Genomic DNA, 12,143 nt, shown 5'->3' with positions numbered 1-12,143 from the left:
AGGGCTGCCATCTTTCATTAGTTAAATGGTGTATGGCTGAATTAAAGTCAATTCTGCCCTATGTTATGCCACTTTGTATTTTTGTGTAAACTTTATAGCTAACTTTTACAAAGACAGCTGTTTATGCAACACAATGAATTTTAAGTAACCGATAAGATACAGACGTGTTACTCACAACTTTAGCTTGCATGTATTTTCCTTGCTATCAGATATTTTTGATTAATAGGGCAAAGTTTGCTGTAATTCCAAAGGTTGAGTAGGGTAAGTTAGTTTAAGTAAACAGGGGAAAATTAACAGTTAAATTTTGTCAGTCTTATTTCAAGCACTTCCATGGTAAGGGGAGAAAATAATCGACTCCACAGTAAGCCAAGGCATATAGGTGAAAGTTTGACCCTGGGTGACTTAGCTAATCAGTTCTAGTTAGTTTTGTCGTCTAAGTGGTTTGGGAGGAGTAAAAGCTGTTTAGCTGTCTTCCCCGGGACTTTGGCCTTTTTGTATATATGAAAACGTCTGTTTGGGCTTTATCAGGTCACTGATACATAATGGAATCCATTGAGAAGAGTACAGAAGATACCGTAAGGCAAAGAAAACAGAATCATTCATTGGACCAAACTGTCCTAAAGGAAAATGGTAAATACAACTCACATTCAGAATTCAGCTGTTTTTTTTTTATTATTGTTGTGAGGAGAATAGCTGTGTATGGGATCAGGCTATGTGTATATGCAGTAACTCTCTGCCTGTCTCTCCCTCTCCCTCTCATACAAAAATATAAACCAACCAATTTTATGTTTTGAAGCCACCAGTCTATTTATATAGAATTTAATTTAATGTCAAAATATCTGAACTGTAAAAATGTCAGCTATTCTATCGGTTTGGCTGCTCTGGCCTGAAATTTGAAATTCTCTCTGAATTCACTTTGTACTGAATAACCCTGTTAGGCAAAATTAGCCAACACTGGAAAAGTTCTCTAAGTCTGCTCCAGGCACAGCTCTTTTTCAACAGTTATTGCCTTCATATTGCCATTCAGATTTTAATATGCTTCAATTTGAAATTTAGTGCCTAAACCTCATTAGTAAATCATTAGAAAACTATACCTAAACTTAACGTACAAAAAAAATTTAATTCTACAAAACACATGCATTATGGGAGCCACCTGAATAGGAATGACCGTACCTCTGATAATTTTACTATGGCTATAAAATATACCCATCTTCAGCCTTCGTTTAATCAACACATCAATGAAGTATGCATTTTCACTTGAGTTCCTAAATTATGTCTGCAACAAGTCCCTATGCTGGACTTTTTTGCTATAAAATATTGTTTTATTTATTGCATGTAAAGTTATATTAATAATTTGCAACTGTGGCGTTGTTGACATATATACATCCATTTTCTTTTGATTGAAAATTCTAAATTTAATTACACTAAGGACTAGGTCAGAGTATATTTTTATATATATAATATGCTAACATTGTTTAAATATCACTGTAAGCACTATAACAACTTTGCAATATTGCAAATTTCCTGATGAAAGGACTCCACTTGTTACTGTGTCACATAACATGATGGATTATTATTGCACTTACTTCCTCCTTTCCTATATGTGAACAACTTGGACTGGCATCAATGCATATTTTTAAACCTGCTCACAGTGCACTTAAGATGAAATACAGGGCAGTTAGAAACCATGCACAAGTACTAAGTGCAGTGAAGGCCCTGGTGCAATAAATCTTTTTGGGCCCCCTCTCTAGTGCAAGGGTGGCCAAAAGGTAGTTCTCCATCTGTTGTCCAACATTCTCGTTGCTATGCCAGCTGAGGCTATACTATTTGCGCATCTTTGCAGAGTTGTATTTGTGAGCAGTGATGGCTTTTAAATGCAGGTGCACTTTTGTGTGTAGTAGATATACTAATTTGTTCCAATGGTACTGTAGGCTCCCACAAACGTCTTCAAGCTGCACACCATGCTGGTGAGGGAATGTCAGTACGGAACCTCACAGAAGGCAAATTTGGGAGCTACATGATCGTTCTGCTCCTACACGTTTTGCAAGTATGCACTCACTTCCTCTGGGAGCGTGAACGATCACTGGGGATATATATCAGACTGTACCGGCAATCATTCATGCTCTCTGAGGAAGTGGACGATATTACATATATATTTACCAATAACCATTAGATGGCCCTAAGTGCATGGGCTACCCAGGGCCAGATTAAGAGCCCAGTGGGCCTGGTGCTGACAATTATGATGGGCCTAATTACAAAATCTTATTGACCGAAAACACTAAAACAGTCCTACCTCCTAAGCGTCATGTATCTGATGGAGATGGTGCTGAAGGGAAACTCATAGGATGCAGCTATGAGAAAACACATACCCTATACTAATCTTACGCTTTCATCTTTCAGGTAAACCCATACCCCCTAACAGCAGTGTCCAGTAAAGCAGGAAGTCTATGGATCGCGTAAAAGGGTGGGCCACTGACACAAATCACATAACCAGAATTGCCGAAAGAGGCAAACATACACAAAAAGGGGACATGTCTGTGTCCCCATGTCTCCCAGTCCCTTAGTGTCTGTGTCCCCATTTCTCCCAGTGTCCCCATGACACTAGGGGACATTGGGAGACATGGGGACACTGAGATACTTGGGAGACCTGGGGACAATGAGATTCTTGGGGACACTGGGTGACATGGGGACACTGGGTGACCTTGAGACATAAGGGGACACTGGAAGACATGGGGCACTGAGACACTGTGATACATAGGGGACACTGTGATATATAGGGGACACTGGAGACTTGATAAAGACCAGGGTACAGGTCAAAACGCTGCAGTGTCCAATAAACCTGCTTAAATCTATCACAGTAAGTGCCTGAGATTTTTTCTTTTATACTTGGGGACACTGAGACACTTGGGGGCACTGTGAGACATGTGGACACTAGGAGACTAGGGGATTCTGAGAGACACTAAGGACACTGAGACACACCAGGCACACTGTGATACATAGGGGACACTGGAGACTTGAGTGCCTGAGATTTTTCTTTTATACTAAGGGACACTGAGACACTGGGAGACATTGGGACACTGGGATACTAGGGGACTTTGGGAGACTAGGAAACACTGAGGCACTAGGGACACTGGGAGTGCCCCATATCTTCCAAGTCTCAAAGTCACCCAGTGTCCCCCAGTGTCTCCATGTCTCTCAGTGTCCCCTAGTTTCTCAGTGTCCCCATGTTGCCCAGTGTCCCCTAGTGTTTGTATCCCCATGTCTCCCAGTGTCCCGATGTCACTAGGACACTAGGGGACACTTAGAGACATTGGGCCACTGAGAGACATGGGGCCACTGAGATGCATGGGGACACTGACACTAGGGACACTAGCTGGGAGACATGGGGACACTGAGAGACTAGGGGCCACTGGGAGACATGGGGTCACTGGGTCCCCATGTTCCCCAGTGTCCCAATGTATCACCGTCCTCATGTCTTGCAGGCTCGGAGCGGCTGCCTGGACTCTCTGTGCAGAGCTGCTTCCCCGCGGGTCAGTGTCACGACACTCCTTAGTCGACATGCCTTCGTGCAGTACTCGCACTCACCACTCTTTCTGTTTGGCACTGTTCTCATTTCCTTTCGTTAGGCACTACACCTGGCCCTTGTTTAGCACCTATATATTCTGGTTTCTCCCCTCACTCCCGGTCAGATCATTATCCTCTATCCTTGACCCTGTACCTGCTGTTTCCTGGTTCCCGTGATTCTGGCTCCTGTGTCTTGTTTCCTGTGTATCCTGAGTATCCTGTGTTTCCTGATCCGGTGTTCCGATGTCCTTGTGGTCCTGTGTTCTTGTCTCTGCCTGGTCCTGTGTCCTGTGCCTCCTGTTCCAGTGTTCGCCTGCAGTGTTCCTGTCTAGACTCCTTCTCCAGTGATTCTGACCTTGCTGCATTATTTCTGTGTGACCTGCTTAGGACTTTGCCCCTTGATGTTCATTTTGTACTTGGTGGCTGCACTCACCTGACTAAGCCTTTACCTTTGCCTAGGACTATCGTGGACTCTGCCTGCTCTATTGTATATATTGGGTTATTGTATATATTTATATATTTGTGGCATTGTCATATTTTGTTTTGTATATATTATATATATCTATATCCTTTTGGCTTGCCTTAATACATTTTCTTTATTACTCCATTTATCGTGTCCTAGAATTATTTCTCTGCTAAGTTGGTTCCCACACTTAAAGGGACAGTGCTGTTGCAGGGCAGCACCCCTTCATGTCATGACAGAATGATCTGACCACTTGGAACCGGCAGAGTATAATGTCTAGGATCACAATGAAGAACCTTGTTGGTATTCACGCTGATTCACAGCAAGAGTGTGCTCTCATTGAGACTTGTTGTAATCAGTTAGGAAAAATTCAGCGGCAGATTGGAAAGGCCTCTAATTTATGCTTATCTATTATAGATGTCTCCTGTCAAATCCAGAAATCTGTATTATGTGGATTTATCTATGAACTTCAAACTTTTCACAAAAACATATGTGATTCATTGCTTTTTCAGTTACCTAATTGCGATATATGGTTGAGAGAGCCTCCTGTGATAAGTAGGGTGTATACACTTATCCGTATGTCTCTTAAAGAGATATCACATAAAAAATCTTTATCATATTTGCAGAGACAAGTGAGAGTAATGCACAATAATCTTGTTGCCTTGTTACCTGAAGTGCAATTTATTATTGATCTTGTACAAGAAAGAATGACTGTCTTTATGCCTGATAATAATGATGGTATTCCCTTTTCTGATGTACATAGCATAACAAATCCTCCTGACTCTGACTTGGGAAAATGGCTTGTTGGTCCTCCCGACTGCAAAACCGAAGTCCCTCTGGAAATTAAAGCTGAATGCCTTCCTGCCCAAACAAAAGACGAAGATGTTGAGGGGTTATACAGCACTGGCGATCCCCTCATGGACCAAGTCTTTGATGAACTGGGTGCTCGTTGCATAGCAGCTTTAGAGGACGAGCAGTCTGAATGGGAAGGTAGTACCAGTACGCAGTTTCCTAATGTTGTCTCAGTACCAGAGACCCATAGTACCCATATATTACCGTCTCTTTTCTGCAAGATCCACTCGCCTATTCCCAAGGTGAAGCTACCGGCTACCAAGATGAACGATCTCAACACCGTTCAAGAGGGTACAAGTCTGGTCAGAGAAAGTCTCAAGCAAACTCTGCCCAACCACGAAGCAGAAACAGACTCCCCTGAGTCTGCAACTAGAGATACGAATTCCTACCTCACCGTGCCAATTGAGGAGACCACCAGTGACCTTAACCAGGTAACGGGATCTGATCTGAAGGCCTGTCCCACAAAGGACAATGCATCCGAACTAGAAGAGTCACCTATAAAATGTGCTCCGGGTGATGCAAGTGACGACAAGGTTGGACCATTGAAATTGGGGACCAATCTCGTTGAAGGTGAATCTCCTGTCAAAAAGTCACCACGTAGGAGACGTGGTAAACGACCTACTTCTTTCAAGACACTGGCTGAGAAGGCTGAAGAACCAAAGGTGAAAACTTCAGAACAACCAGTGGAAGAAGAGGCTATTGTGCCAAAGGCAGCTCATGATTTTGATGTGGGGAGGCTTGATGATTCCAATTTTAACCCGTCTACCTCTGGGGGTTTGAAGATTGGCACCCCTCTCACAACCGCAACTGTGGAAAATGAGTTGTCGCCAAGTAAAAAAGACAGTTATCTTCAAATAGAAGACAAAGACTCAGACTGGGTGCAACGTGACAAACCCGTGATGGATCAAGCCCAAGAGAAGAATCTAAATGAGACCAGGCTTGTTCTAAACCCACAGCCTGAAGAAGACTCTACAGTTCTTCGAGTTACATGCTCTGGTAGAACAATTTCTCTGCTGCAAGAGGAAACCCCAACTACCAAGCTTGTACCTGAACCAAGCGCCGAAGATTATTCTAATCAGCCGCTTAACCAAACGTCAAAGGAAAGGAGTGTAACCGAACAAGGAGGTACCTGTTCCCATGATGAAGGAAGCTCCTTCTATGACATTTCAGTTACCATGATGTCTATCACTCCACCTAAACTCCAGCAAGTATTAAATGAAGACTTGCCTTCAGTTGAAAGTCTGTCTACGACAAATAAAGAACTACCTCGAGCTGAGTTCACAAGGGAAGAAGAGAATGATTTCATTAACCAGGTATCTCTAGCCGCTACAGAAAAATGTCAATTTGAGAGAGAGTCGTCTCTGCTTCGGTTAGCCCCGTGCTCGGAGAAATTTGGGGAACCCTTCCTTGATGCATATCTGCGGTCTGTGGAGGAAGGCTCGCAGAATGTTCTTGATCCTGTACCTATTAATTTAGGGGATTCTCCTTGTTTGGTTCCAGTGGTGCCTACCCAAGATTACGCAGAGACTGTTCTCCCTTCGACTGAAGTTGCATCGCAGTCTTTGTTCCGAGGATCCCACAAGCCAGAAACCAAGTCAGACCCAGGACTTCTGAGTGATGAACCTGTTACTAGCAATAGTCCCAGATCTAGTGGGTTAACACATTTGTCGGTCACTGGTATGGAGTGTTTCTTATCTTATGTGCCTTTACCTTCTGTTTCTGTGTCTGCCCTTCTATTGCTAAATGTTACTCTACAGTCCTTGCTTTTGTATGTTTCTATTCTGCCTCGTTGGTTTCTCCCATGGGATTGTCCACCTCTCATTCCTCCTAAGCCTCCTCCTTGTTTTCCTCTACTGGTTGGGTGGCCCTGATTTTCTTCTGTCACCCGTGGGGGATCTTTGGGTTTTTGGAGCGCCGGGAGTCGCTCCTTAAGGGGGGGGTACTGTCACGACACTCCTTAGTCGACATGCCTTCGTGCAGTACTCGCACTCACCACTCTTTCTGTTTGGCACTGTTCTCATTTCCTTTCGTTAGGCACTACACCTGGCCCTTGTTTAGCACCTATATATTCTGGTTTCTCCCCTCACTCCCGGTCAGATCATTATCCTCTATCCTTGACCCTGTACCTGCTGTTTCCTGGTTCCCGTGATTCTGGCTCCTGTCTCCTGTCTCCTGTGTCTTGTTTCCTGTGTATCCTGAGTATCCTGTGTTTCCTGATCCGGTGTTCCGATGTCCTTGTGGTCCTGTGTTCTTGTCTCTGCCTGGTCCTGTGTCCTGTGCCTCCTGTTCCAGTGTTCGCCTGCAGTGTTCCTGTCTAGACTCCTTCTCCAGTGATTCTGACCTTGCTGCATTATTTCTGTGTGACCTGCTTAGGACTTTGCCCCTTGATGTTCATTTTGTACTTGGTGGCTGCACTCACCTGACTAAGCCTTTACCTTTGCCTAGGACTATCGTGGACTCTGCCTGCTCTATTGTATATATTGGGTTATTGTATATATTTATATATTTGTGGCATTGTCATATTTTGTTTTGTATATATTATATATATCTATATCCTTTTGGTTTGCCTTAATACATTTTCTTTATTACTCCATTTATCGTGTCCTAGAATTATTTCTCTGCTAAGTTGGTTCCCACACTTAAAGGGACAGTGCTGTTGCAGGGCAGCACCCCTTCATGTCATGACAGTCAGTGAGTAGAGAGAGGCAGGGAGGGAGATGCTGTAACTTCTGATCCCTGCCTCTCTCCACACAAACAGCGACCCCTACCGGCCTGTGCTGGTATTGCAGAATAATCTCTGTTTAAACTGAGACAGACATTTGTTTTGCTGGTATTACTGCAATACCGGCACTGGCTAGGCAGCTTCAAATACCTAGGGTCTAGGGGGCTCGGCCACAGTTGCAACTCGCGACTGTGAGCTGACCGCATACCTTCAGGGCCAATGTACGGCCACATCGGCACGGAGGCCGCAGTTGCTGTGCTGCTCCCATCTAGCCTTCTGCCATTGTGTGTCCCGAGAGGATCGTGTCTGACAGGAAGTGCTCACTGAGGTAGCACTTCCTGTCAGCCCTGGTACCGCGCTCTGGGTGAAAAGGTACAGAAAGGAAGGGGGAGAAGGGAATGCAACAAATAGAGGGGCTGAGGGGGAGATGAGTCATATGAAGCAGTGGGGTGAAATAAGGCATATAGGGGCAGGGGATGAGGGAATGAGAGACCCATGGAGTGGCAGGGGGGTAGGAGGGGCCCAGTGATTTCTAGTTATGCCTCTGGCTGGTATGGCAGTTTTTCCTTATGCACATATACAGAAGTGACCTGAAAAAGGTTATTTTAAAAGGCATTGGAGGTCTCTTCTCTTAGATTATTACCTTTTGTGAGACTCACCAATTTCTCTGGGAATTTTTCTTTTCTTTTTTGTTTTAATGGTATGTCTAAGAAGGTAAAAATTTTCCCTGGTTTGTTCACAGAGCTATATTTTTTAAAATAATTGTCCTGTCATACAGGTTTTAGTCACTAAAGTGAGAATGAAGTGAAATTAAAATTTCATTCCAGAGTAGCTGACCTGGAAGTCAAGCTGACTTACAGATTTTTTTATTTTTGTTCCATTTCATCTTTTTTGGCTTTAAATTTGAAATTTACTTTAAAGGGACACTCTGAACCCCTAAATCACTTTAGCTCGCTGAAATGCTTTATGTTTGAAGAACAAACTGGCTCTTTTATAAATTAACCTTTTTAACAAGGGGCAGTTATTGCCCAGTGTACCTGCCAGGCTAAGACTTCTCATTGAGCTGCATTGGGAATTCTTGATTGGATAGTCACAGAAAGTCAGGGCAGGATTAGAAGGCAAAGACTTTCAAAGGCTGCAGACAAGAGATCTGCAGCTTTTGCAAGCTGTTTATACCTGTAACGGAACTTCCTGTACCCAGGTTGGGTACCTCCGCTGACGGATGCTCCACCAGACACCATCAGCACTAAGCACTCCACGAGACACCATCAGCACTGCAGACCCCACGAACCACCGCAGCTTGGTTGGGGTCTCACCTGGGGCAGGCTGGGCCGGGGGGCAGGGAGGCAATTTCCCCCCAGGCCGCCGTAAATCCAGGGCCGTCCGTATCCACAAAAAAAAATGTTCCCCGTAGTGGCTGAACTACCGGGCCCGGCTGCTCTGTAGACCCCTGCTGGCAGGACTGGCTTCCCTTGCAAAACTGCTATTTAATATATTGCTAATTCGGCAATATACTTGTGAAGGATTTTTCATGTAATTGCCTGTGGGCCCTCAGTTACACCTTCTCCCTGCTGTTTAAATACCTGTATCCGTTCGGTTCAATATGTATGAAAGAAATGTATCCGGTTACCGAACGGAGACCACACACCCTGGGTAGCAATCAGCATTAGAACACAGAGAAAACCGCAACTTAACTGCTACTAGGTGGCCGCCATTCGGCATACAAACACGTGGCGAGAACAAAGAATGGCAGCCATCTTAGAACTCACGAACGCGGTCAGCGGGACTTATGCAGGGATTGCCTGGAACTAATTTCGGCACGGCAACCATGTGAACGACCGGTCCCCATGGAAGTCCTGGATGAATACGTTCCCCTCCACGAATCAAACAGGCGTTCGGTAGATAGAATCTACTGAATGAGGGGAACATTCACATGTAACCAGCTGCACCATACGAACTGTGGTTTTCGTGTAGTTAGATGCGAACGGAGACCGGCTCTTGCTACTGATTCTATGGAACTCTAGATCGGATACCTCCACATGGCAAGCCGGTCAAACTTCCACGCGATGCGACATGGAAACTACCGAACGGAAATTCATGAAATTTGGATATATGACCACCAGTATCCTCAGCTACCCAGGGATGTTGAATTATGTTTGTATGTTGTATAAAAAGTACTGTTAAAAACTGTAAATGTTCTGGCCAGCAGATAATTGAGCTGTGTGTATTGTTAAAACTCAATTATCTAGCCTGGCCCAGAGGAGGAGTTTTATGTTGCATAAATTGTGAGTTCTGTGTGCCAGTAAGTCAGTCTTGTTCCAGCATTAAGCTTTGGCTCATGTGTGGATTATTTGGCGATTCCAGGGATATTTCTACTCGTGGAGTATTGGGTGATTTTCTTTTATGGGAAGAAGGGAAGACTTGACGGGGTAACGGATTCTACCGTCACAATACTAAATAGCAATTATCTTACCTCACTGATTGGCCGATTGGCCAGTAACCTCAGTAAGGGGCAGATTGGGGTCAGATCAATTATCTAGCTATCTTCCTTGTTTGTGTGTGCCGCGGAGGCACATCTAGCTCACATGCCGGAACCCTTACCTCTTCCTGGGCGGAGTTCTGGCAGAGCTGCCTCCTACCCTGCATGCAGGGCCCCTGCCTCTCTTCCCAGTATGCCAGCACTCAGACAGCACAGTGGAGATCAGAGCAAGCCCAGCTGAGCTATATCCTCCAAGAAGTGGCACAGGATCAGTAAGTGAAATACTCTACCTCACCTCTCCATGCACACATCTGAGGCTGGCTCTACTTCTTTCTGTGTGTCTCACCTCCTTTCTGTCTCTCTATAGTTTTTTTAGCTGTCTCTGGCTCTCCTTTCCTTGTGTCACTCTCTCAGGGCCGGTGCAAGGATTTTTGCCGCCCTAGGCAAAAGTAAAGTTTGCCGTCCCCCTCCCCCCTGTGACATCACAATGCCCCACCCATATGACCTGCCATGTTAACTAACGCTAGTGCTGCAGTGCCGCCGTGTTTACATTAAAAGGCCTGCAGGGACAGGCTATAGACACCAGAACCACTACATTAAGCTGCAGTGGTTCTGGGGACTATAGTGTTTCTTTAATGTGAGGTAAATTAGAGATTAGTGCCACAAATAATATACTAGATTGCCTTAGGGATGAAGTGTGTGAGTCTGTAAGGGGTGCTTTGAGTGTGTGTAAGGGGTGCATTGAGTGTGTGTAAGGAATGGATTGTGTGTTTCTGTGTGTGTAAGGGTTGCATTGCGTGTGTGTGTGTGTAATGCATTGTGTGTTTTTCTGTGTGCAAGGGGTGCACTGGTTGTGATTGTGTGTGTGTGATGAATGTCAATCTCTCCCCCCCCCTTGTCACTCTCTTCTCCCCCCTCCCTTGTCACTCTCTTCTCCCCCCTCCCTTGTTACTCTCATTCCTCCCCCCTCCCTTGTTACTCTCATTCCCCCTCCCCTGTCACTCCCCCCTCCCTCCCCTGTCACACCCCCCTCCCTGTCAATTTCTCTCTCCCCGTCAATCCCCCTCCCTGTCAGTTTCTTTCTCCCCCCTCCCTGTCAGTTTCTTTCTCCCCCCCTGTTACTTTCTCTCCCCTCCTCCCTCCGTTTCTTTCTCTCCCCCCTCCCTGTTTCTTTCTCTCCTCCCCCCTCCCTGTTTCTTTCTCTCCCCCCCTCCCTCCCTGTTTCTTTCTCTCCCCCTCCCTCCCTGTTTCTTTCTCTCTCCCCCTTCCTCCCTGTCTTTTTTTCTCCCCCCTGTTTATTTATCTCCCCCCTCCCTCCCTGTTTCTTTCTCTCCCCCCCCTCCCTGTTTCTTTCTCTCCCCCCTCCCTCCCTGTTTCTTTCTCTCCCCCCTCCCTCCCTGTTTCTTTCTCTCCCCCCTCCCTGTTTCTTTCTCTCCCCCCTCCCTGTTTCTTTCTCTCCCCCCTCCCTATTTCTTTCTCTCCCCCTCCCTCCCTGTTTCTTTCTCTCCCCCCCTCCCTCCCTGTTTCTTCCCCCCCCTCCCTCCCTGTTTCTTTCTCTCCCCCCACTCCCTCCCTGTTTCTTTCTCTCCCCCCACTCCCTCCCTGTTTCTTTCTCTCCCCCCCCTCCCTCCCTGTTTCTTTCTCCCCCCCCTCCCTCCCTGTTTCTTTCTCTCCCCCCCTGTTTCTTTCTCTCCCCCCCCCTTCCCCTCCCCTATGATGTAGCGTGGCCGAGCGCAGTATGGTCCGCGGGTACAGGGAGCTTTTGTTTCCTGTACCCGGCCGGACTAAAAGGAAGTGAACACTCAGTGTTCACTTCCTGTTAGTCCGGCCGGGTACAGGAGACAGATTCTCCCTGTACCCGCGGACCATACCGCACTCGGCCACGCTACAGTGAGGGAGTGACAGGAGGGAGCGCTGAGCGCTTCCCTCCTGTCACCTCCTCTCCTCTGGCTGCGCCCGGGCGGTGCGCCCTCATGGACGCACCAGCCCGGGCAAAGCTGCAGCCGCCTGAGGCTCTTTACAGAGCGCTCTGGAGGCTGCAGCATTAGGGGGGCCGGTGCCCC

At 46.2% G+C, this 12,143-nt stretch overlaps 1 protein-coding gene across 2 annotated transcripts in view; it reads left to right on the top strand.

The window, feature by feature from the left end:
- Window positions 1-283: 283 nt before the first annotated feature.
- The window catches only part of LOC134569995 (sterol O-acyltransferase 2-like), a 94,339-nt gene continuing 82,479 nt past the window's right edge, over window positions 284-12,143 (top strand). The window contains exons 1-2 of one of the 2 annotated variants that reach the window (XM_063428476.1): window positions 284-333; window positions 529-630. In XM_063428476.1, coding sequence (XP_063284546.1) covers window positions 543-630 — 88 coding nt within the window. In that variant the 5' untranslated portion in view covers window positions 284-333; window positions 529-542. Of the gene's footprint in view, window positions 380-528; window positions 631-12,143 lie in introns of both variants that reach the window. The other variant, XM_063428475.1, reaches the window with a different exon arrangement.

The sequence above is a fragment of the Pelobates fuscus genome, chromosome 1, assembly GCF_036172605.1.
Source record: "Pelobates fuscus isolate aPelFus1 chromosome 1, aPelFus1.pri, whole genome shotgun sequence".
Classification (NCBI taxonomy): domain Eukaryota; kingdom Metazoa; phylum Chordata; class Amphibia; order Anura; family Pelobatidae; genus Pelobates; species Pelobates fuscus.
The sequence above is the reverse complement of the archived record's forward strand: the minus strand, read 5'-3'. Positions and strand labels throughout refer to the sequence as shown.